General features: G+C 38.7%; 1 protein-coding gene across 9 annotated transcripts in view; it reads left to right on the top strand.

Annotated features, from left to right (window-relative positions):
* LDB2 (LIM domain binding 2) overlaps positions 1 to 24,923 on the top strand; it is a 209,427-nt gene that overhangs the window by 155,037 nt on the left and 29,467 nt on the right. For all 9 annotated transcript variants that reach the window (XM_065735756.1, XM_065735758.1, XM_065735757.1 and 6 more), the window contains exons 3-5: positions 2,782 to 2,954; positions 7,645 to 7,767; positions 9,370 to 9,453. In XM_065735756.1, coding sequence (XP_065591828.1) covers positions 2,782 to 2,954; positions 7,645 to 7,767; positions 9,370 to 9,453 — 380 coding nt within the window. The remainder of the gene's footprint in view (positions 1 to 2,781; positions 2,955 to 7,644; positions 7,768 to 9,369; positions 9,454 to 24,923) is intronic.

Here is a 24,923-nt window from a genome sequence, read left to right on the forward strand (position 1 = left end):
CCCAACAGATGCACTGGGGTCCAGGTGACCCTGAGAAGGAAGCAGCTTGACCATGGCATTGTCAGTGGAAAATCCAGGAAGAAAACTCTCACTCCAATGAAGCATTAGAAGCATAGAGGAAAGAGGGAAGAGAAGGCAAAAAAGAGAGAGAGAGAGACTAAACCAGAAAAGAAATCTAACAGCACTGAAGTATGAAAGTGGAGAAAAATATTAACTGGAAGGTGGAAGGGAAAGAGGGGAGCTGATTATGGGAGAGTTGAATGTCAGTGAGAAGAACACGGCAATGAATAGGGAGCAGAGCTGAAGGTGCTTGTATGTTCACATACACAGTTATGTTCTGGAGGAGAAAAAAACAAGGCAAGCCTTTTGCACCTAAAACAGAAAATCTGTGATTATAAGGGCTTTTTTCACATCTCTTTGTTGTTCTTGGAAACATCTCCTGCACAAATAAGCTTTTTTTACCACTGTACAGAGTCACATTTATACTAGAAAATAAGTTAACTTGTTAAGCCATGAAGTGCTTCAGGAAGGGAGCCCAAGCCTTGAACCTGCTTCAGCCTCCTGTAGCAAAAGCAGCTCAGAGAGCCAAGGACCAGCCCGCTTGCTAGTAGGTTTCATGAGTGTTTCTCCTGGAGGTTTATGCTAGTGTATGCTAGACACTCACATGAGCAGTTTTACATTTTACAGACAGATAGGGTGTGCATGGGCACCTGTAGTTGAAAATGAGGCAAATTGCTGCATGCAACTCTGTTCCTCCTCATCCTTTTGGCTCCTCACTTTGTTATTTGCAGTAGCAGATCCCAGTGGCAAGCACAGACAATGCTTACTAGGAAAGAAAATAAGATATTTAATGTATTTCTAGCCTTCTTGAATGCATTGTAGCTGCAGTTATAAGGCTGAAACCAGCGCCATATGACCATGCTACTTTGGGAATGGTCTATAAATGCAGTTAAAGAAGTTTCGAGATATTTATGTAGTGCCTAAGTCACGTGAAGAGGTTTATCACAATCAGTAGGAATGCTGGATTTTCATATCACACATTTGCTGCCTAGGATGATTAGCAGGAAATTTAATTTGCACTAATTAGCCTTAGGGGAGCAAAAAATTAACATGATGGGAAAGTTTCAAGTTTCACTATATACCATACCAACATGGAAAAATTTGAGTTAACTCTTGAGTCTTATGCTGATACACTGGACTTCATTTTCTCCAAATTGAATTAAAAGACTGTAGAAAATTAATATATGCATGGCAAGTGGGTGGGTTTTTTAGGAGCTTGAGTAGTAGAACAGTTGTTCAAAGTATTCATTGAACTGTCAGCCACATCCAGAAAGCACAGTATATTTTAAAACTCAAAATTATGTTAATATTTAATATGTAAAAGCTTTTAAGTCCTTATTTTCTATATTTGTATGTTTTCCTTATATAATGTGCATTATAACTGCACATGCAGTATTCCACATTGTAATGCACAGAGCAGAAGCAGCTTTAACAGAACCACTTCTGTGAAAACACTGTAGTTTTTAATTTACAACACCCACTTGCAAATACATTTTTAGGGTCAAGTGCCCTTGTTTGTATGCTGGCAAAATTCCTATGAAAATAAGTTTTTTAGAAATTGCTCTGAAAAGTATACAGCAAATAAGAGAGGCATGAGTCACCACATAGTCCTGGTAGATAAATATGAGTTAGGAACTAATCAACTCCAATTTTGTCTGTTGATGGTGACTTTTCTTTCTCATTGTTCCAGAACATTTAGTTTAGATCTCTCAATTTTTTCCCTCTGAAGATGGATGTAATTTTCATGTATCCACCACTCAGAATTACTGTGGATTGATTAATACATGCAAAGCAGTGACTCATTCAGTATGGAAGTATTGGTCTATTATAAACTGTTCTGTCACACAAGTTTGTGGTTGCGTCCAAATTTATCCATAAAAAAGGAGGTGGAAAACATCAGTTGTGTATGAGATAATTGCCTTTGATACCAGTTTTTCTGCTAGTTTGTGCATCTGAAATGCATGCCTAGCTCGCTATTATTATTACTTGCTTAGAGAACGCAGTACTTGGAGTCCATACTCCTGTGCTTAAGAGGTGGATATAAGCTACCACAGGTGTCTGCTCAGACCTTCTAGCCTGTGGCACAAATACACTCAGTTTTAAGAGAGGTTACATGTAGACTCTCTGTTGGCAGTCATGTGTTGTATAGCATATACTGTATTGCATTCTCTGGTCTTCACACTCCAGACTGATAGCAGTAGCTGCCCTATTCAGTCGACAGTTTATGTGTATGCGTGTGGCTGGATATACATACACATGTGCACATAAACATATTTGTGTCCACAGCTCCTCTATATTAATGCATTTTGCCTTTTGGGTATATGAATGTATTTCCGTAAGTGCTCAGCACTTGTATTTATACATTTATGAGTAATATCCAATTTTCAGTCATAATTGACAGCATGTGGCTCTCTGTATGATAATTACTTTGGGACAAAAAACTTGCAGATGGTTTCAAAAGTGACTCTAACTCACCATCAGTGTAAGAAGATTAAATAAGATGAGCTCGCTCTCTCTGAATATCAGAATAAGCTGTTTTCATTGATTTCAGTGGGAGCAGGCACAACTCCATTTCTACAGCAGACAGAAAACATGTATTATATTACTTAAATGAAAGTTTTATTTCATTGAACTTAAATTTATTCATGTTCTGTTAGCAAATGGTTGAAGATTTTGTAACCTAGAGCATTTGCTGAATTCTGCTTTGTATTTTCCTCACAGCAATTGGAAGGACCCTCATTCCTCGTTATTTTAGCACTGTCTTTGAAGGAGGTGTAACAGACCTGTATTACATTCTCAAGCACTCAAAAGAGTCATACCACAACTCATCCATCACAGTGGATTGTGATCAATGCACCATGGTCACTCAGCATGGAAAACCCATGTTTACCAAGGTAACAGGGAAGACTCAAAATAAACACGTCGTTTGTTTTTTTGTTTTCATTTTGTTGTTGGATTTTTTTGGTTTTTGTTTTTTTTTTTTCAGTGTGTCTGAGAGCAGAAAATATTGGCTGTTGCATTTTTCTGGTAGACTGAGATTATTTCTATTACTGAAAACCCTTGAATCCCTTTAATTATTATTTTCTGTTTTCATTACATGACTGGAAAATTCTGTGGGCATCTTCTGCAATCCTCCCAGAAAGATTGCAACAGAAGCATATAATGCCAGGTTTCTGGAACTATCAGATGTACATGAATTAAATGCAACCTGCCCGTCGTCTTTTCTCTTAGCTCAATTTTAAAGCAACAGTGAGATTTTAGATTGCTGGTACCTACCATTTTGGGTGGCTCACTTTACACTTGATACCCAGTCTACGGATTTTAAATCCCTAGGAAAAAGGTGATTAATACAGTAAAATGCTGGTCCAAAGGGCAGGGAACTCAGCTGAAGGACTCGACTGATTTAAGAACATCCTGCATCAGGCAGTTAGTACATATTCAATATTGGCAACTGATAGTGTGTGGTCTTCACATATTGGCTACTTCAATTCTGTAATTAAAGTAAGCGCTGTATATTTATAAAAGAAGTACCAAAAAGATGTGAAGTCCAAGTCAAAACAAAAATTCTATCTTAAAGACCAATAAGCTGATTTTGAAAATGGAATAATTTAACAGAAAATGTTTCTTTTGCATCTGGTACCTGTTCATTCCTATGAACGTCAACTTTCATGTCGAAAGAAGCACAAAAGAGAAGGTGCATCAGGAGGAGATAATCCATCCATATTACCCTTAACTCGCAGAACTGGGGAGGGTTTTGAATCTAACAAGGCACTTATGTTGATAACATCATGCTCAGGGGCTGCATGGCACGTTTTTAGCATGTGTGTCTTGATAGTGTCTTTCCTGACAATTTTATTCCTCATGGTATGGGGCTTAAAGGATAGGGAGAAGAAGCCACCCATGTGCAGAGAGCTGGTGAGCTGGGAGGTGTGCATTTTATGGTATATTTGTTCCATCTGTTCTACTCCAGCCCTCTGTGACTTACACAGACAGAGACAAACATGGAGATATTCCTGGGTGGTACCTCTTCAGCACCTCAGAGCTCAGAAGGAGTTGTCCATGACTGTGTAGAAAATGTGGAGAGGTGTAGAGCAGCTGCTTCTTTGTTTGGCTGCCTTTAAAGATTGCATGGTTTTTTTTTTGTTGTTGTTGTTGTTGTTTTGTTTTTTTGTAATGACCGTATTTTAAACTGGCTGTATAAGTAATACTGTTGAAATAGAAGACAGCATGTAATGGAAGAAAGGAATAAAGAATATGTTGCTCTCAGAAATAAGTTAGAGCCAAATGCTGTCTCAGTTGTGCATTTGGAACTTCTAGCAGAGCTAGTGAGGTCATGGATCTTGAACCCAAAGGTAGACTTTTTTTTAACTCCCACAGCATTGCTGGAAGAACAAAACTCCCATAAGCAGCACTCCAGTTGACTGAATAGCTCCTCAGATCATGTCAGAATTAGACCCAGTGAAGCTTTTTTAGTGCAAAAATATACACAAACTATTCTTGTTAACAGCTATTTCAATTTCACAAACAACATGTAAGCTACAAATTCACTAGCATCTAATATAATGGGCTGGAACAGTTCTCATCACATATTGAATCAGGAATCCACAGCTGCATTTTATTCATTTCGACATTTTCCCAGTTAGATCCTCACTGCATACTGCAATATTGGATGGATATATAACACAGCACTTCCATTGGTTTTTCAAACAGATATGGCTAAGACATGTCTACCAGTGAGGATACAAATAGTTCAGCTTGTCTTTAAAAGGCTGTTGTCCACATTAAGTAAGGCACACACTCAGGAACAGATTTTATCAAGGTATAAATAAATACTGAGAAAAATAAATACAATCCAATGGCATGAGTTAGAGTGGCAAAAAAAAAAGAGGCCAAAGCTGTAACAACCCTGTTTTTTGCCTGGGCAGATGTTTTTTGTTTGTTTGTTTGTTTTTTCTCCAGGCAAAGGAAAGAATAATGAATATTTCCAATACTCTGTTTTTGAGTGTTTTCTGACACTCCAACTTTATGTATAGCCAAACTAGTTCTCTGCAGTTCGTGGTTTTTATATTTCCTGATAGCATCACAAAGGTGAGATTTGCTCCCACACGAAGATCAAGGAGCACCCACTGGTAGGACAGGCCTTCTCCTGTGCTCCACTGACCTTGTTTATAACCATAGCACTCAAACACTCCCAATGATTTTGGCCCTCTGGCATATTCCAGGTTTGTAAAAGCAGTAAATTTCTTTTAAAGCAGAGAGTCAGGTTTGAGAGATGGACATTAACAAAAGGGAGAAGACTTTTAAAAGGTGCATTGTATCACTACTGCAAGAATCTGAGCATTAAGGAACAGGAATGAATTTATTTCTCATAAGTGCAGGCAGTTGAAATTCCTACAATTAGTAAGTGCAGCGAAGGGGTTAAAAAGCTATTGGTTACTTTGAGAAATGTTCTTTTTTAGTTTTTTTCCTGGCCTAGTCTAGAGCAACCACGTGATATGCTGAATGCCTGCCAGCCTCTTTCTTGTTGATCCTCCGGAGACCATCTGTGCTGGGGGCATTGATTAGAGTGTGTCTGCTGGGATTACATCTTTTCTGTTGCCATGCCAACTAATCAGCTGATTTTGGTTACCACAGAAACAAAATGTCAGAGCTCACAGTACGGTAACATGAATTCAGCACAACAGAAAATGTTTTCTTAATTGGAGACCCTTTTGATTTTTGGGATTCTGTATAAAAGGTAGAATTAAAAAAAAAAAAGGCCCATTTAAAATAAGAAATGCACCAATTTTACTGATTAAAAGCAGTGCGTGAAATCTGCTCCACATCCTTTATAAGATGTATAAATTTTTACTACTGTGATATGAGGTATGTGTTTCAGTTTTTTCTATTAGAATTTGTTAATACTAGTGGCATAAAACAAGTCTGTTAAGAGCTGTGGGTTTTTGAGCCACAGAAGAAACATTTGAGAAGCCACAGGTATTATTATTAAAAAATATTTTAAACCTGAAGTATTTTCATTTAACCAGTCAGTAATCAGGAACTTTGGCCTCAGCACAGTAATATTAATACAACAGAATGCGTTTCTTCTTGTAGGAATCCTTAAGTGCACACGTGTATATCTCTGGGTGATTTCTTATTGTGAAGTGATATGAAAACCAAGATCAGGGTCAAACGACAACATAACTTACATTAAGAATTTGAAGGATTCAGTAGGGTATGCTAAAAGGGGCAGAGGAGAACCTGTTGCAAGATGCTTCTTCATAGGTCTCCAGTAATTTATCTGTATAATATGCCTGTTAAAATTACCTACGTATTTTTGAAGAAACAACCATGAGAAAATGTCACAATAACATTAAGTGAATTGCTAACCAGAAAAGCCACACATTGCCAAAGCAGGAACTAGTCTGATCTGAGCTAGGGCTTTGTAAAAAGGCCCAATGGCCTTGACCAAATCTAGGATGGCTAATTGTGCAATCGAATACTAGTTGTATTAAAGTTAAAGTTGCAAGAACCTTTTCTTTTAAAAGTTATTACACTGTATCTCCACAGTATCTCTGCACCCTGTACATGGAAATTTCTGCTTGGAATAGGAGTTGTAAGTCTAAGCATTCAATTAAAACAAAAAACAAAAAAACAAAAATCAAGAACAGAGGTCGCTAAATTTTGGATCAGGCCTCATTTATGTTTTCCAGGGTACCCTAAGGCAGGCATGTATTTTGCACCTACTTCTTTTAAAAAAGAGCACAACTGTAGCATTTTTTTTCCAAATACAGTTGTGGATGGTTGCTTAAAAGTCTCCAGTAATTTATTTTATGTGTCGTTTCCAGGCAGTACCCCCCTTGCTGCCTCCCATATGTATCTCTTCTATAGATGAGAGCTCTCACAGTGCTGCAGGACCACTTGCTATAGATGCAGCTCCACCACATCCTCTGGCTTTTCATTTCTGTCCCACCATAGTCTGTCTTTCCTTGAAAGGGCTATTATCTACTTAAGGATATTACCTACTTAATAAAAGTAGATAAGAAATGAAAGAAAATTAGAAATAAGATAAAAAGACAAAAACACTTTGAAAAGACAAGAATGAAAACAAACAAAAAGGATAAACATCAACCACAGCCATTCAAGGCACCCTGTACTCCAAATGAATAGGAAAACTTAAGTGCCCATCCACTGTGAGGCAAAATCAACATAAGAAAAGTTGGGAACAGGGGGATCAGCAGCTTGGCATCAAGTGTGCACTTAGACTTCAGTCACCACCACTGCAAGGCTGGGTCATTAATTAGCAGTCGTGAACCAAGAGGGAGAGAGAATTGATGGAGTAAGTAAGATTTAGTGAGTACAATACTCTGTGAAATGCTATAAAATCTTAAGTATTATAAGGTACTATCTGCTCTGCAGTAAGGCCAATGAAGTCATTTTTCCACATTTATTTTTTCCCACTGTGAGAAAGAAAAATAATTAGTCCAGCACAGGTGAACAATAGAATACTGCTCTGATATTTTTGAATGTTGTTTGATCGATGATACAGTACCATTGAAAGCAAAATTCCTGGGAATTTATGTCATGCATTTTTATGTATTCTAGGTTTGCACAGAAGGACGTCTTATCTTGGAGTTTACTTTTGATGATCTTATGAGAATAAAAACATGGCACTTTACTATTAGACAATACAGAGAATTAGTCCCACGCAGCATTCTAGCCATGCATGTAAGTAACCCTTTTTTCACTTGATCTAATGCAAAGAGATGAAATTAGGTTTACGAAGAACTCCAGCAAATTTCACACCCAAGGCAATTAACTATAAATATTTTCTTTTGCCTGCAACTGCATCCATTTACGAGTTACTTCATCATTCCTTCCTATCTCAGTGCTCTATTGTTACCACTGTTGCTGTAGTTTCATTTTGGTTTAGCACAGTTTTGTTTTTATTCCCATTAGGTGATCTGTATGGTTTGGGCTGAAAATCTGTTCATATTTATATCAGCTGGACTAACATCAGAGAATCTCCATCATTGTAGATAGAAATTTCACTTGGTCTTTAAATTAAGCTAACTAATTTTACCCTTACATAAGATAGAAAATAAATAAATATCACATAGTTACTCAAATACTTCAGAATTGTAATCCAGACCTTCTCTTTCTGATATTTCAAGATATTTTTTTTAATTAGATGAAAACACACACAGTGGAACATTAAAACTTTATATATACTACAGGATAAAGTAAAAATATAATGAAGTAAATCAATGGGAGGAAAACAAAGAACAGAGTTTTATTGCTACTTTCAGTTCAGCATTTCAGAAGCATTCAGATTAGTAGCACTCCATGTGCAAAATTAATTACAGGGCTATAGTGTTATAGGGGGTAAGAATACAGCCCCAAATATACATCCTCATTTTGACATCAATCTACTTGGATATCTAAAGTTAAAGATGTATACTTCAGGGAGGAGTTTTAAATAACTTAGGTGGCCTAGACTTGTTTTGAAAATACTGCTGGAAATATCCTCCTCCATTTCTATCCTTTTCTTTTTCTAGTTTTTGTTTTGTTTTTAGGGGGTCGAACTTCTAAACTATTCAACAATATCCCATTAAATAAGGATGGCTGTAGGCACAATTTTGTATTTAGAGAGGTTTCAGTTAAAAGAGACTAAAACCAGGTTAGCTAACAACCAGCAGGTATTAATTGCAGTAATGAGACTGACTGCATCCTAATGAAGAAGCTGCTTTCACAGGTAAAGCTCCTGGCTTGGGTCAGAGAAGGACTGTGCTCGTGCTTTTCCAGTTTCATCTGTGGTAAAATAACCTAAACCAGAAGGGTTCTCCAGCCTGTGCTTATTGCCTCTTACATGATTAGGTCTGTTAGAAAGTGCTTTGATGAGTTCTCTGCTTCAATTTCTCATACACAAAAAGAAAGCAATACCTTCTTTACTTCTGCCTTTATCTGCTTACTCTCCTTGTTTTGCAGCCAACAAATGAAAGGCTTGAGGTCCTACAGGAAGCTCTTTGTGGGGTTGGGGGGAGGGGTGCTCTGCTTGTCTGTGCCCTACACATGACCAGACCTCCAAGGTGTATTACTTGAATGGTTATGGACAGGAGGAAGGTATTGGAAAACAGTTCCTCGTTCTGGTTCAATTATTTAAGGTTTTGCATTTTCCTGTGCAAACAGAGCTCTGTAGCTTATGGCATAAATTCATTATCAATAGAAATGGCATCTCTCTTCAGAGAACCTTCCCCACATTCCACCAAGCACATAAAGAAAAACAAATAGATGAAAAGCAAAGTGATTTTTTTTCTCTCTGTTGTTTAGGCACAAGACCCTCAGGTGCTGGAGCAGCTGTCCAAAAACATCACTCGAATGGGTCTGACAAACTTTACCCTCAACTACCTCAGGGTAAGCATACCATAGCCAACAATTATTGTGAGCATTTTTTAAAAGTACTGTTAGCTTTAAGTAAAGGTAATGAGAGGAGAACCTGTGTCAGACAGGTAAGAGATGAGCCTAACTCATTAGCAAGAATGAAGGAGACTGCAGTAAAGGTGCAGCTGCTAATAATTCAGCATTAAAAAGGATATGTTTGTCATGGAGTTGAAGCAATGTGTGCATAGCCCTGTTGTTGATGGTATCATGTTTGATAAAAGGGTTTATTTTTTGCAAGCAGAACTGTTTCACTGTTCCTGAGAAAATGGCAGCTTGTTCTCATTAACAACTGCCTGTCTTCTGCACCTCTCCAACCTCCCCACTTCTCCATGTCTGAGCAAAAGCTCATCTCCAGTGCTGGCTGCAGCAGTTCCTCAAAGCACTTCTTGCTTCACGTGCTTCTGGGAGCCTGAGCTCCCTCCTCAGCCTTGCATTGAATTGAGTGTGGTTTTTTATGATTAAATAATGCATTTGTTCCCATTGCTTTTTGACCCTTAAAGTGCATTCAAAGTTTTCAAGTTTATTTTTATTTTTCAGAGTATTCCCTGGTGTAGGCTTACAATACATAAACTGAAATATGGGTTCATAGAGTTCATATTTCAAGGATAAAATTAAGATTTTTCTTATTCCTAAACATGCCATTAATAGCTAAAACGGGGCAGATAACTCAATAATACACCAAGCTAACTTGTCCGAGAAATCTGGTTTTATTCCTTCTAATTGTGTAATAATTCAAGATGCTTCTTGAAGATGTCAAGAACACACTCAAAGATGCAATTTTTCTCTTCAGCTTAAGGTAGAGCCAAGAGCCTGTATTGTAGTGTTTTAGCTGTGCTTTTTCAGGGTTATGGTCCTTGTAAAATCTGTCCTGTGATGGAGTCCTATCTCACAGTGTTCTGGACTCCAAGGAGGAGCAATGTCAGGATGGAGACGTGATGAGATTTCTCTCACTGTATGTGTCTATGGCTTATAGACAGGCTGTAGTTTTCCTTGCTCTTCCAGGATAATAAGCCTTTGTTGGTAGTTGTTATGTGGTGTTAGCTTAAAAGTTACAGTTCAAATTATAGTCTGAGTTACACAGGGCAGGTTGGCTGTAACTGAAAGAAGAATTTGTCATAAAACCTCAGAGGAATAAGGCACTGCATTAGAATTTCCCCTACAAAGTCAAGAACAGTATGTCTATGTTGTATATATTGCATTCTTTCCAACATCTCTTATCTCTAACTTGGACAGCTATGGCTTTGAAGAGTTGACTGCACATGCAGATAGAGATACCTGTGCAACCTAGGCTAGGGAGCTGCTTTGGCAGGGGGTTGGACTCAATGATCTCTAGAGGTCCTGATTCTATGATCTTACAGCTCGGTGTACTGGAGCCGTTCACCAGAAATGGTCCCCAGGGCTCACTCGTAAGTCACACCATGTTTTGCATTATGGCAAATGGTAGCAGGCAGCTATCTTTAGTAGTCTGTTTCCATCTTTCAGAGTTTTCCTACACCACAAGACATCACCTGACTTTCAAGGTCTTTGATTCCCTTAGTGTGGCTGGACACGCCTGCAAGCGCTTGGGCTGGGTCAGCACATGCTCTTCACAAGGCTCAGAGGGCCATGCCAAATCTGTAGCACATCCCTGTCCCTGATCCCTTCCAGGTCCTTTGTGGCATGTTCTGCAACTGCCACTCATGATGATGTGAACAAGAAAGTCAGGGTCCCCGCCAGGATGCAGCCACAACATACACCCATGCTGCTCCCATCAGCATCAAAAAAAGGGAAAGGAAGAAAGCGGGGAGGGAGCAAAAAAAGTCCTCAGGAAAAGAAAACTGGGATCAAGCTAAGCACTGAGGAGATGAGCACTGAAGAGAAAGGGGATGAAAAGATGAAGTCTTACTTTTTTTTTTTTTCTTCCTTACTAGTTTAGTTACCTTAACAGACAACATTAGGTCTCTGGGTGCAAAGCTTCCTCTGGCTCCTGCTGTGGTGATTCCAAAAGGTTTTTTTTTTTTCCTTTTTTTACAAGCCAATCTTTGTATCTCTCTAGCAGGGAGGAATTGATCATTCTGCTATTTTTTTTTTTTTCAGATGTTCAGCTCGAGCTCATAATAGATGAAATATTTCCATTTGATTTACTTCTTTCCCAATCACTTTCTTCTGTTAATTTCAAAATGAAAATCCTTTCTCAACTCAGGATTGTAAAACCATGAACTAAAAGTATCTGGTAAATGCACTGAGGTTTAAGGTGTTCCCTCTTTTATTTAAGCCAACATTAAAGGATATTTTATCCAGCCTTCCCAGTATTTAGTAATTAGCACTGTTACATGTTTCTGAATAAGGATTTCACACTAAGCATAAAAATGATTTTCTTTTTTTTTTTCCGCTGCACACAGCAAAGGCTTGCGATACTCATAAGCAAAAACTTCACTGATGGGCAGAATTAATCATTTTTATTCTCCAGCGTGCACGCAGCAGCAAGCCACACTGCAGTCTCTTTAAAGGCAGAATTTAAATCTGGATTTCAGATGGTTGTGATATGAAGGCATAGCCTGTATTTTTTCCGCTCTAGACATCACAGAATGCTAAATCATTGCTATTTGGAATAATTGCAGTTGCTGGCATGTTAACCTCCATTCCAGAGTGCCACATGCCTGTGGAGCCACAGCTTTGGATGTGTGCCCTGTTTTGTCTTCATTTACTCAGAATAAAGGCGTTCAACACGGAAGAACATTGATATTTTTTTAAATCATATTTAATATAAATTTAAAGTATTTTTTCTGGAATGTATTCCAGAACCTGGAAATGAATTATTTTGTCCTGTGTCATTTGCCAAATGCTTTTGCTCTCTGTTTTCTCTGGCACTGTAAAAAAAAAAAAAACAAAAAAAACACATAGGTTTCCTTTCCTTCCAGTTACTAGTTTGTTTTGTTCCAGCATAATTGATTGCCTCATCAATGGGGTCAGCAGACTTTGCTGTAACTGCTGAATAGCAGTTGAACAGGCTGTCTCAGAAATAATGAGCAAAACCTTGTAGATTTTAAATTAATATCAAGCTTTTTAAAAGGTAATTTTTCATCAAGTCATCAAGTATTACAAGATATTACAAACCATCAGATAATAAGTCCAAGACCTGTATCCTAGTCTCAGTTGGTACAGCTCCAGGAAAAAACAGGGATCCTGTACAGAGTTGAAAGATGGAGAAAACAAGCAGAAGACCAGTTTTCACCAAGCTACAATCAACTAGTTCACACGCACTACCTTCATTTGTTTTTGTTTTTTGTTTTGTCTCTGTGGTTTTCTAGTTGCTCTGCTATTTTATTTAGTGCCTCAGTGTGTAACAGATTTGAACGTACTCTAAACAGCAGATGTATGCCAGCAGCACTATTCACAGTTCGGAGCTCAGAGGATTCATGCTGCCTTCTATAAGATGATTTATTCTCTCAAAATTTCTCACATGATAGAAATGCCAGCCTCTAATGCCAGTTAGGCAGGACTAACTGGCCTGAGCCTTGAAATACAGCTGTATCTTGCCCAACAGGTTTCCAAAATTTGTCTCCCCTTTCTGGTATTGGGTGAGTTGGAGAGATTTCTTAGAGCTGCTCCTGGGCTGTAGATCCAGCACCTTCCCCATGCTGAGGGCCTGCTCCAGCCAACCACTTTGTTTGAGTTAGTGGAGCCCAGCCTGCCTCCCTCCTCTGCAAAGGCAGAGCTGGTGCAGCACTTCCCCTTCATCCTGTATGGTGCATTACTGGGGCCTATCAGAGCTACAAATTATCCCATTTGTTTTCCATACAAACAATAATGAAGCGTTACTGTTGCAACATCAGACAATATTTTCTGAATCCCCCTTTTCACTAATTTAGTTTCTCACTAGACAGTCAGATTTCTTCTGCTAGGAGGATAACGTGAATTATTTAATGGGACACGATTTTCTAAAGGCAACACTCACACTGCCATCAATCCATTCGTAACTATATTCAGTATGCATGCAGTATTTTTGTTTGCATATCCAAAATAGGCACGCATGCAACAGTTTTAATGTGCAGGGAAACTTGTTTTTCTAAATATGGTTTCACGCATGGAGAAGAAATGAACCCAGATCATTTGAGCACTAGTTTCCTCCTAATACATAATGGTTTGTGGCAGCTACCTGGTCAGTACTTTACTGTAGGTTGTGTATTTTCAGTGAAGAGGGAGAAAGATTATGCGCAAGCATTGTTAAGGATGCAAAGTCAGGTGCTCTGGGTAAAGAAATGCTGTATTTATCATTGCCCATGCAGCACTAATCCATTTCCCTGTGTGAGTAATGTGATGTTGCCATCTTTTGACTGCAGCATCACATGTGGTGGTTTCCTCAGAGCCCCTGGCTCACGCAGAGCACAGGAATGCTAGCACCCATTCTGTACCAAGCACTCCAGTGCTACTCATTTCATGGAATCATAGAATGGTTTAGGTTAGAAAGGACCTTAAAGCCCATCCCATTCCCAACCCCCCGCAGTGGACAGGTCTGCCCCTCACCAGCACAGGCTGCCCAGGGCCCCATCCAACCTGGCCTTGGACACCTCCAGGAATGGGGCATCCACTGCTTCTCTGGGCAGCCTGTGCCAGTGCCTCACCACTCCCTGAGAATTTCCTCCTACCATCTAATCTAAATCTCCTCTCCTTTAATTTAAACCTCTTTTTCCTATCTCTGTCTACCTGTGTATAAAATCTTTTTCTTTCTTTTTTCTTTTTTTAAAAGCCCCTTTTAAGTACTGAAAAGATTCCTTATGGACTTTTTTTGCAGTATCATTGTAGCATCTCCTCTGCAGATGTTAATGACTGTGTAGCTCCAACTCATGGGAGGGCACTGTCACTCCTGCTTGCACATATGATGTTGAGGTCACTCGGGATCAGCTAACTGGAGGTAGCTATTCAGAAAGAGCAAGGGCCTGACTTTGCAGGGCACCTGCTGTAACAAAACTGTTGGCATTGATCAGTCTGCTGTCTCAGGCTAGCTATGTAGTCAAAAGGGGAACAGATGAGAGTTTCTGAGAACACATTGAGTGCTTTTCCCATGATTTAGTGCCACAGTAGGGCTGGGTAGCTGGGGAATTTTGTTAGAGCAGCATTTAGTTACTCTAAAACCTAAGCTCATGCTTTCTTGTTCTGCTGCTTACCACTTTGTTCTTCTGCCACATTTTGGTGGTTTCAGCAGATAAGCATGAAACCCTGCACGTAGCAACTGCAATGACTTTGTTCTGTGCACAGTGTGAGGTGTTAGAGAAGCAGAACGTCTGATCGTGTAGCGAGATGTACCCTGATGGAAAGGAGTAACAAGTTCTGCTAAGGATTCACAAGCACTCAAAGGAAAGGTTTGGGATCATTTAATCATTCTGGGGATTTTCCTAGTGAAAGCTGTCAAAATTTTAAGGAATCCTCAGAACCAGAGGCACAACATTTTGTAGAATTTATTCCTACAAATGGTATAATTTTTCAATCGAAGACAACTGAGCTTGGGGCAGATCTCCCTGGGAAAACATGGTCAAAATCAGAAGGGTATCACATAAGGATTCAGATTTCTCTCACTGACTATCCATTTTCTGTCTGTGCCAACTATAATTAACAGATCCTGCCAAGATTCTCTGGTAATGTAATTTCTTGTGTTTATTTCAGTAATGATCACAGTGGCTTCTTTTCCTCCATTTCATGCATTTAATATTTTTAAGACAGTGTTGTATGTTACTTTTAGAATAACAAATGAGAAGAAATGAGTTCTTTGCAACAGCTCATACAATCAAATGTTAGCTTTTTGTTTATTTTTAGTAAATGACATCACAGAACATTTATAAAGCAAATCATTCTATCATAAGCAGAAGAGAGCAGAGAAAAGCAGATTGTTTTAGAAAATAAGTGACCAGGATGGAGTGAGTGAGACAAGGGAGTAAGGATGGGGAAGATACAGGAAGGGGGATGAGTGGAGAATGGAGCAGCAACTTAGAAATGTTGTGAAGAGAAGATGGAATCCGAAGTAGCAGAGTTGGGACGTGGGTGATAAAGTAATACTCATGTTGGTGACAGTAGGACTGTTGTGCCATTCATCCGTTGATCCCTAAACATTTTATTGAAACAAATGAAGTGTTTCATAGATGAGAAAGTTGTGACACATCAGAAGCAAAGTAAGATGTAGCAAATCCAATGGCTTTTAAAAAGATCAGATAAGAATTTTAAGCCAGGCTTTGGCCCAGAAAGCAATGAGCCAGTGCAGTAGTGACTAACTCAGCTTCCTGTGGCTCAGAAACAGGTTTTAGTGTCTGTGGATAGCAGAAATTCTGGATGTAAGTAAAAAACAGAGAATGGGAGCTGAGCATAAGCGATTAGAGAAGATATCAGAATTAAGCAGAAACAGCAAATTCTGCCAATATTCTGGAGATGGTAGTGGCCAATCTTCATACAAAGGGCACTAACAGGCTCATGAGTTTCAGTTCAGAAAGATGTATTGTGTATGAACACAAGCTAGCTACCGTGCCCACTGGATATATAGACCATATGACCTTTGAAATTAAATTAAGCTCTGCAGTAATGAGAATGGAAGGATGATAGTCAGTGATGTGAGTCCTTGGAGCATCCATGAGTGAGAAATCAGAATGAAGTTAGGTTGGAGCATTTTAAAAATAAAATGTTAGAAGGGTAAAAGGGAGAGAAAAAGACAAATTGTCAGCCCTATAAAAACAAGCAACAAGATTTGAACTAATAATGTTATTTCAGAAAGGAAAAAAGATGAGGGGGAAAAAACTCCAAGAACACAGCTGCAGGCTCTGTTTTTAGAAGACCAAATTAAAACCAGGACTAGTATGCAATGCAGTCATAAATAATAATAACTATTAATTAAGTTTAGGAATGAGAGCTGCAGAGGTACGATTTGTGTGAAGACCTGAAAACACCAAAATCAGCTTCTTGTTCAAAGCAATGAAAACAGCAGAAATTTTAATTAGTTGTTGAATATTGAACATCCATGGGTGTTCGGTGCAAATTGTTATGTGGGGATGGGTGAGTGGTTGTAGAGACCAGGAAATAGGCTTTAATGCAAAGCCTGGGGTTCACATCTTTGTTCTTGGAAGCAGTTGTCTTAGGCACTGCAGTATTAATTTCAGAAAGTTTGTGGTAGCACTATGGTCTGCTCTCTATCTGGAAAGTGAATCCTTTGTCTCCCCCATGCTTTTAGTCTTCAAGAGGTTTGCTTCACCAGTCGGTTTATTCTGATATCACAAGCAACTATGTTAGATGATCTTTTCAATAATTTTCTCCATGTGGTTAACTTAACTTTAAGCTTGTCCCTTCCCCTTCCTCTGTCAATTTCTCTATGGGTTATTAGATTGTGTGACTCATTGCCAGTTCCCTTTGACCCATCTCAAGATCAGATTTGACTTTTCCATGTTTACCTGGAGGTTTGCTTTGGGCTCTTGAATTTAATCCTATTTCTAGGATGGTCCTCATAAAGCTCTTACCTTTCTTGTGTGATACCCTGATCCTTGTTTGTATGGATGATGTCTCCCCACATTCTGTCATTTGGAGTCTCCATAGCCTCCCTCTTTTTCTGCTATAAACTCACCATATTTTTATTCATAAAAGAAACCCTAAAAAAGCAACAACTGACTCTCAGAAGTAAAATATAAGCATAACAAATGAACAGTGGTCCAGCATTTCTGTGATTTTTACAGACTGACTCACAAAATGCTAAATTGTAATTCCAGTCCCTTCCTGTGCACTTCACAGACACTCAGAGATGCATAGTTAGTCGGGTCAGGAGATTGATCTGATGGAGAAACTCATCCAGCCCTTTCACCCAAGTGGTGATCATCCTCAGTAGCTCTCTCAGTGCTACTCATGCAGAGAAGGGAGTAGAGATTTGTGTCATCTGGCATCTGTCTGGAAGTTAGACTTCATATCCAGGTTTGTTGCCTCTGAAGGGTTGTGCGCGTGTGTGTGTATAGATGTAAGTGGAATGCAGTCTTTTTAAGTACCATGGGAATCATACTGTAATTTACCAATTAATTGTGCTAATTGAAAATACCCTCAATTTGTGCTCACATTTTAGAAAAATTTGGTAAACTGTTTCAGTGCTGTATGTACACATCCATGATTATCAGTGCTTCTCTGGTGGTCAGAAGCATGCAAGTCTGTGCATTGCTTTTGATTTGTAAGCATACCTTCTGTTCATTTAATGGATATATCAGCAGGGGTATCTAATGAATGAACAGGAGCCCAGGATCTTGCAATTACCTCAGCTACGTTAGACCATAGGATGTAATTGACAGGCAGAGCCGATGAGCAGAAGTACTGAACCAGGTCTGTACTGCTGCATACATGAGGCATGTGAACTCGCAGGCAGAACAGGTTTCCATCTGTTTTGCCTCACTTCTAGCATTGTGTTCTGCACAGCTAGAAAGCTGTGCTATACTGAATATTCCTCTGTCCCAAATGGCTTCTTTAATCCTCTGCCTTCTTACCTTTTCCCATCAGTGTTTCTACCTCACCACTTCTTCATAATAAGGCAGTTTGTTAATCAAAGAACCAGTCTTAACATCCACTGAATTCAGTGGGTATCTGTCCTTTGATCCAAATGTCATCTCATAGTTTTTCATTTATTCAGAGGTCTTTTATACCCATAAAATCCAATTTATCAAAATTAATTTCTCCATTCCCTTGGGCAATTTTAGCCATGAAAATGCCATGCTGCATGAACAACAACAACAAATGGTTATTTTTATTGCATTTTTGTTGTTGTTTTGTTTTGGAGTTTTGTGACAAAAGAAAATTAACTTGATTTAGCCACAGATTATAGTTCTTAGGTGAGCCCCAAGGAACAAATATCAACTTAGGGATCTGACTTGAAGAAAAGGTTTAGGAATATGAAAGAATGAAGGAATACAAAAGAACAGTGCTTTCATACCAAGAGAGAGAATTTTCTCATTTTATTAATCATTCAGGCAAAACTTAGAGCTAGTTTAATTAAAAGACTGTGCACCATTTCTATACAAGATAAGACGATTTTACATAAAGTAAGTATGAAGCACACACAAAAAAAGCCTCCAGCCATATTCCCTAGCCTGATTGCATAGCATCTCATTTATAAGGTAGGATTGGACTCAGCCAGATCTGGAGCAAAAGCTCCAAGGAAAACTCAAGCACTGTCTAAAGAAAATGGTGTTGGCAATTAAGCAGAGATCACTGCACTCTCTGGAGCAGATCTGCTCTCATGCTTCATGGCACCAGCCTTAATACAAGTACTATTATTCTGTCTTCCACAGTATAGATCCCAGATCCAGAGGAAAGCAAAGGTCTAGAGACTTCCCAAGTGAACTAATGAAATTATAAAATGTCTTCTGATTGTGATATGCAAATAAAGGAAGTAAAGTTTAAATCCTGTAAACACTAAAGCAGAGCTTCCCATTTTTTAGCTTCTGCCAAGATGTACTTAGAGCTATGGTGTCATGTAAAATATCATAGTCTATTTTAATAACAAGTATCTTTCTTTTATACCTCTCCATATCCTGGTGGTATTCCAGTGTATTCTTAGATGCCTTCCTGTTTTTCTTTTCTAGTGTGTGAGGAGAAATTTTAAGCCACTCAAAGAAGAGAATATCATGAACAATGTAATTTTAAAAATGAATTAATGTTATGAAAATAATTACAATAAGAAACATGAAATACGTGAAACATCAAATACAGCTCATCATTATTATTAGGTAATAGTATAAGGAGAACAAAAAATCACTCAGAACAAAAATATATATTATTGGAGTTAATGTTATCACCGAAATCATATTCATACCATTTACTGTTTCTTCTGCGTACCTTCTTGATGGCTAATAGTATCCTGAAGACCATCTGGTCTCTTTATTTGTCAGCTGCTTCAAATTCTTCCTGGGTCAGTGTCACAGTAGCTTGGTTCCTGTAATCTTATGTTAATATTTTGATTCCTACTGTGGACCACTTTGCAGCCTAGAATATCTTCCTGTTGCTATAATAGATGGTAAGGAAAACCCCTACTTCCAGTTACATGACAGCATACAATAATTTTGTGGACTTCACAGCAGCAAAGGACTTGCAGACGCTGCCCTTGTCTAACCTCCAAGGCTTGCTCCAAGCTGCTGCAAGTCAGCCCCATTCTGCTGAGATGATGGCAAGAAACAATGCACTGCTCAAGGCTCCTCTGAGTCCAAACCCAGAGGGAAAAAGCTGCCTCTCTTTTAGACCACAAAAACAAAAACAACCACAAAACACAAAAGCCTCACGAGCTTTTCAGTTTTTCCTTTTTTAAGTGACTACTGCAGCAGAGGCTAGAAACATGAAGCAAGAGGAAAAGTAGCAGAAACAAAGCCTACCCACATGCGCCAGTGAACTGTAGCCCCCCAGGGCAGGCAGAACGATGCTGTCTGTGAAGATGCTCTCAGTTCTCTGCTTATGCTCTCCTCCCACGTTTCTTGCACCAAATGCTGCTAATGACCGTTTCCTTCAAGAGGATGGAAAACCAGAGAGATCATAGGAAGGGTCAAAATATAAAACAAAATACTTTTTTAACACTGATTGGTTTGGAGTGATACTTTAGGCTCTTTTCTTTCTATTTCCGTTAAGTGAAATTAGAGAAGAAAGCAGCCTTTTTTTCACCTGCCAAGAAGGCAGTTACTGGTCCTTGATAGCTCCTCCATTTAAATGGATGTTGTGGCTGCTTAGTGCTTCTTGAGATGGATGTGTCACACCACCTTTTACCCCTAATTTATATTCTTAAACAAGCCTAAAGGGAGCTTACATTTTTTAACTTACAGTGTTTGATTTCATTGTTCAAAGTTTTGTTCTTTCACAGATTCTTTCTGGACAAGAATTAGATGAGAAAGATCTTCAGAGGATATCAACTACAATATCATTGTTGATTTTAGGGAAAATCAAGCCAAAACAGGGGAAGAAAAGACTTAAAAGACTTAAAAGAAAAGTACATGCATTTAGCATTCTTAGAGCTTGCTTTAACAAAGCTTTTAAGAGGTGATCTGCTTAAAACATTCCTTAGACCCCTTTCTTTTCGGCATGTAAACATATACTTTCCTAAAGCAATTAATGCATTTTGCCTTTACTCATCTTCCGTCTTCTAAGGTTGGAACCAAGTTCTTAAGGCTTCATATGGATACATTCCAAAAAGCTATTCATCAATATGTGTAATCATGGAAGGTGATGTATACAAAGGCAAAAACACAATTTGTCATCACAGTCTTAACTTAAGGATGATTTGTGCCTTGGGAATAAGGCAATACGGGCAATTTTTCTTCTCATTAGCTACTTTATTCATGTCTGCAAGGGCTGTCAGAAACATGCATTTAGTAACACTCAGCAATCTGTGTGTTAATAAATAAGGCTTCCTGAATCTATAGAATATCATAGAAGTCATAGTTGTGTAGAAAATGCCTTTGGTGATGAACAACAATTCAACCTCTCACTTGGCACTCAAAAAAAAAAAACAACAACAGAATTATTCTATGATGACTTTACTGTTTTTTACTTATCACATAGACAGTCCTGCATGAATAGAAAATTCAGTGTTTTCCCCAGTTTTAGCTAGAAAACAAACAACAACAACAAAAAACACAACTGTATAAGTTGTCCAGTTTAGACAGTGTGTTACTGAAGCAATGGGAAAGCCCAGGGAGTGCATATGTGGTTGGTTATCAGTATTAAACACCTTGAAAGAATTGTGTAGCATCAGAAAAAATAGATGACTTCAGCCATCAAAGAAGTACAGGAAAATGCACTGCCTGTAGGCTGTCGCAGCTATTATAAAATAGAAATAATTATGTAGAGGGGAAAAAAGTTCATCCACGTGCATTTACTAAAATATATGTCAATGACATCATTGAAAACAGGCCTAAAAGTTTTAGAATAGTAAAGCCGTTTCATATTATAAATTGTGTCATGCCTTCTCATATTTTCTGTAGCCTCAGAAAATCCAGGCCTGTGCACTCTCTCATTGTCACAGTATCTCATCTTTTAAAAAAAAAATATTTTTTATTCTAACAATACTGTTATAAGAGCTATCATCTCTGTTGCACATATGATGTAAGATGCTCAGAAGCACCAAAGACCCATCAGAATGAGGGGATTCAAAGCAGCCTTCAGTTAAAACTTTCAGTCTTCTACAGGAGTTCGTGGCTTGGGATGTCAGGGGAATCTGTGCCGTCTTGGTTCAAACACTTTATTCTGTTTTGTTTAAGGAACATGCTCCAAAAGTTCACTAACTTGATCATGATTTAATAATGGTGGCATAAGCAAGAGAAAAACATCTAGATAAAGATTTAAATACAACTTCATTTTATGAGTATGGGTACCATACTCATAAAATAGATAAATAGACAAAATATTAGATAATAGATAAAATATATAGAAATAGATAAAATATACCAATATATAAAAAAATACCATTAAACCTCTTCATCAGGTGGATTTGATGTTCTTGAAGGTTTCTTCCAACCTAAATTATTCTACAGTCTTATGAATTGGGCAGATGTTCTTTTGTTTATTTTTGCAGCACAGTGTTGGATGTGAGCAATGATGCCTGGCTTCATCTAGCATACAAAACCCATGCCCAGAAATCTTGATGTCTGAGTCAATGTCCTCCTTAACCTGAGGAAGTTCAAACTCTGTTCTGAGGAAACATGTCCAGGTTCAAAAAAATAGCCCTTTGAAGGCACACAGTGCATAAGAGCCAGAAGAGGGTGTGAAGAGGAGGCAATGTGTTTCAGCTGATAACAGATCTAGTCTGACTAAGAATGAGGACTTCTTTTCCAGTCTTGGCACCCAGAACACTTTTTTTTCATTGAAGAACCATTGAGTATCATGTTGGATTAAAAGTATTGGTGGCTGCTCTTTCCTGTGCTCAGCTTGTATTTCTGCATACTTAAGCCATCCAAATCTGTTAGGCAGACTTAAGATTCCATTTGTTTATACAAGACCCTCAGGTTATTTCCATCCTCATATATTAAACAGCATCCAGGGATGTTATTAGGCACCTGAATGCAATGTCTGTACTCCTTTAGAGCAGTTCTTGACCTGCTTTTTACCCATGCTGACTTTCAAATAATTCAGGAGAGCAGTTCAGGAGTTGATGTAACATAGAGCCCATCACTGGAGTGCTGTTTGTGGGTAGCATCTCTTATCACATGAGGTTTAACGTCATGAATATGGGGCATTCCCTGCCTGTTGGCCCTGCTGGCACATTTAGTTTATTAGGATTGCTGCAGCTTCAAGAGGGTGCCTATCCTGTGAATTTTGTACAGTTGCTGAGTATGTGCTAGGCCCACCTCATCTGCAGTAGGTGAAATGCAGGTGCCTCAAAAGGTTGAGGCACCATCCCTAGTGCTGTTCAAGAAGCGTTTAGATGAGGTGCTAAGGGATTTGATTTAGTAGTTGGGTAGGGATAGTGATAGGAGGATGGTTGGACTAGATGATCTTGTAGGTCCTTTCCAACCTTATGAACCTATGAACCTATCGCATTCTTGGAGTTGAGGGCTTAAACATGCTTTTGGATCTTATTTTTCCTTTTCTTTCTTTTTGATGTTTCATTTAATGGTACAGCCAACATTACAGACCAGGTATGAGCTTAAAGATCACATCTCCTAATTTTTTGCCTCATACCTTAACCACTGTTTCATTCCTGACTTCTGTATTAAGAAAAACATGTATGTGTCTGTTATTTCTGTATGTAGGAAAATGCTACTGTTCTCCTGCAAGCTGGGTTCTCAGCTGTAATAACATCAGCTCTAGAAACGGCAGTCTCTTTTTACTCTCAAACCATATACACTGCTAGTGGTGAGAGAAGTACCTTTACTTGTCCCTCTGGAGGGGACCAGCAGCCTCAACTGGTGGCAGTCGTGTAATGGCCAAGCTCCAAAGCACCCAACTGGTGCATTACATGTGCTCCAAGATAGGAGGGCTGTGCCTGAATGCCACAGGGAACCCCAACTCTTGGAAATGTATATGTGAATCCACAAAACAAATCTGCAGTCTGAAAATATGCCAACTCCTTCAGTACCTCTGGTTCTTACATGCATATCTGAATAAAGTAAGAATTTACTCTGATTTCTTTTGTTAGTTCAGCAAAGTCGTGCAGCTTGTGAAGTTTAGCAGGTTTCCTCCTTCCTGAGTTGTGCTTTACTACAGGATTGTTAAGTGCTGAGAGCAGTGCTTTATTGTGGTGATATATCAGACAGAGAACACAGCTTGACTTTCAAACTCCAAGCAGGAGTTTGCAGTGCTATCAACTAGGAAAAGGATATTTGTAATGCAAGCCGCAAGTCTTATCTGGACATCACTGTGAGATAGTAATCTTGGGACCTTATGACGTTATTTTGGAGAGATACAAATGAAGTGTAACAGCAGTTGTGTGAAACTTTGCACAAATCTAGTAAAAGATCAGCTGGTTTGTTTTTAAAAGGAGGGAAGGAAGACTATTTATTTCCCCCCAGAGGAACTTCTACAAAGCTATTGTCCTTATCAGAAGAACACCTTTTTCCTGAATGTTATCTCTCTGGTATTTGTTCTGTATAACCTAATGAGGGCAGGTGGAACACCATGGAAATGAGTTATTGTTGATTTGATCCAATTATAACTTTTGTTTCAAAGTTGGTATTTTGAGCTTTCATTTTGCTTATTGGAGACCTTGGGCAATTTTATAGTCAATAATAAGAAAAAAATAATGGCGCTTCTTTTCATTGTTGGACTGCTAAGTGATTCAGTTATCCAGAGACTGTAACCAAGTTTCTGTGTGTGGTTTTTCTTCTCTGAGCAGCAGAGAATGTTACTTGGTCTTCCCTCCAACTGCCTTTTCTAAATGAGGAAGGGTTCCAGGACTCCCCCTTCAACATGACATTTTGGCAAGAAGACAGTGACAAGGGGGGATATGCTAATGTGATGCAGGATTTGGCTTCCTTCTGCCAAATGTTTAGAGGATGTTGCAAACCTGGTTGTTCACCAGTGTCAACAGTATTGGCAAAAGAATGTGGTCCTCCCAAAACAGCATGGCTGCCATGTTGTGTGTGCAGTCAAGGCCAAGGACTGGGAAAGAGCTCAGCTGTGCCCGTGCCCCTTCCATGACCAACCTGTCTTCATTTGTGTTTCCAGTACTAAAGAAATAGGGACCTGAGGCTTGCAAACATTCACTATAAAAATTAAAGCCTGATATTTAACCTTTTTTGTACTCAGGGGTGGCCTTTTCCCATCTTGGCATTGGAACAGAATTATGTTAAATTTCAGGTCACATCAAATGGGAGGTTTTTGAGTACCAAGGTTCAGGGAATACTGGACACAGTCTCTTGAATCTTAAATGTCTGAACATCCATGGTCTGCTTATGTGAAGCTACAAATTTTACCACTGCTGATGTTTTTTCTGTTGCTGTTTGCTCAGTAACTTGGGGAAAAGCATTTTCTAA

This window comes from Cyrtonyx montezumae, unplaced genomic scaffold (genome assembly GCF_038088225.1).
Source record: "Cyrtonyx montezumae isolate F1298 unplaced genomic scaffold, pur_monq_1.0 scaffold_2, whole genome shotgun sequence".
NCBI lineage: Eukaryota > Metazoa > Chordata > Aves > Galliformes > Odontophoridae > Cyrtonyx > Cyrtonyx montezumae.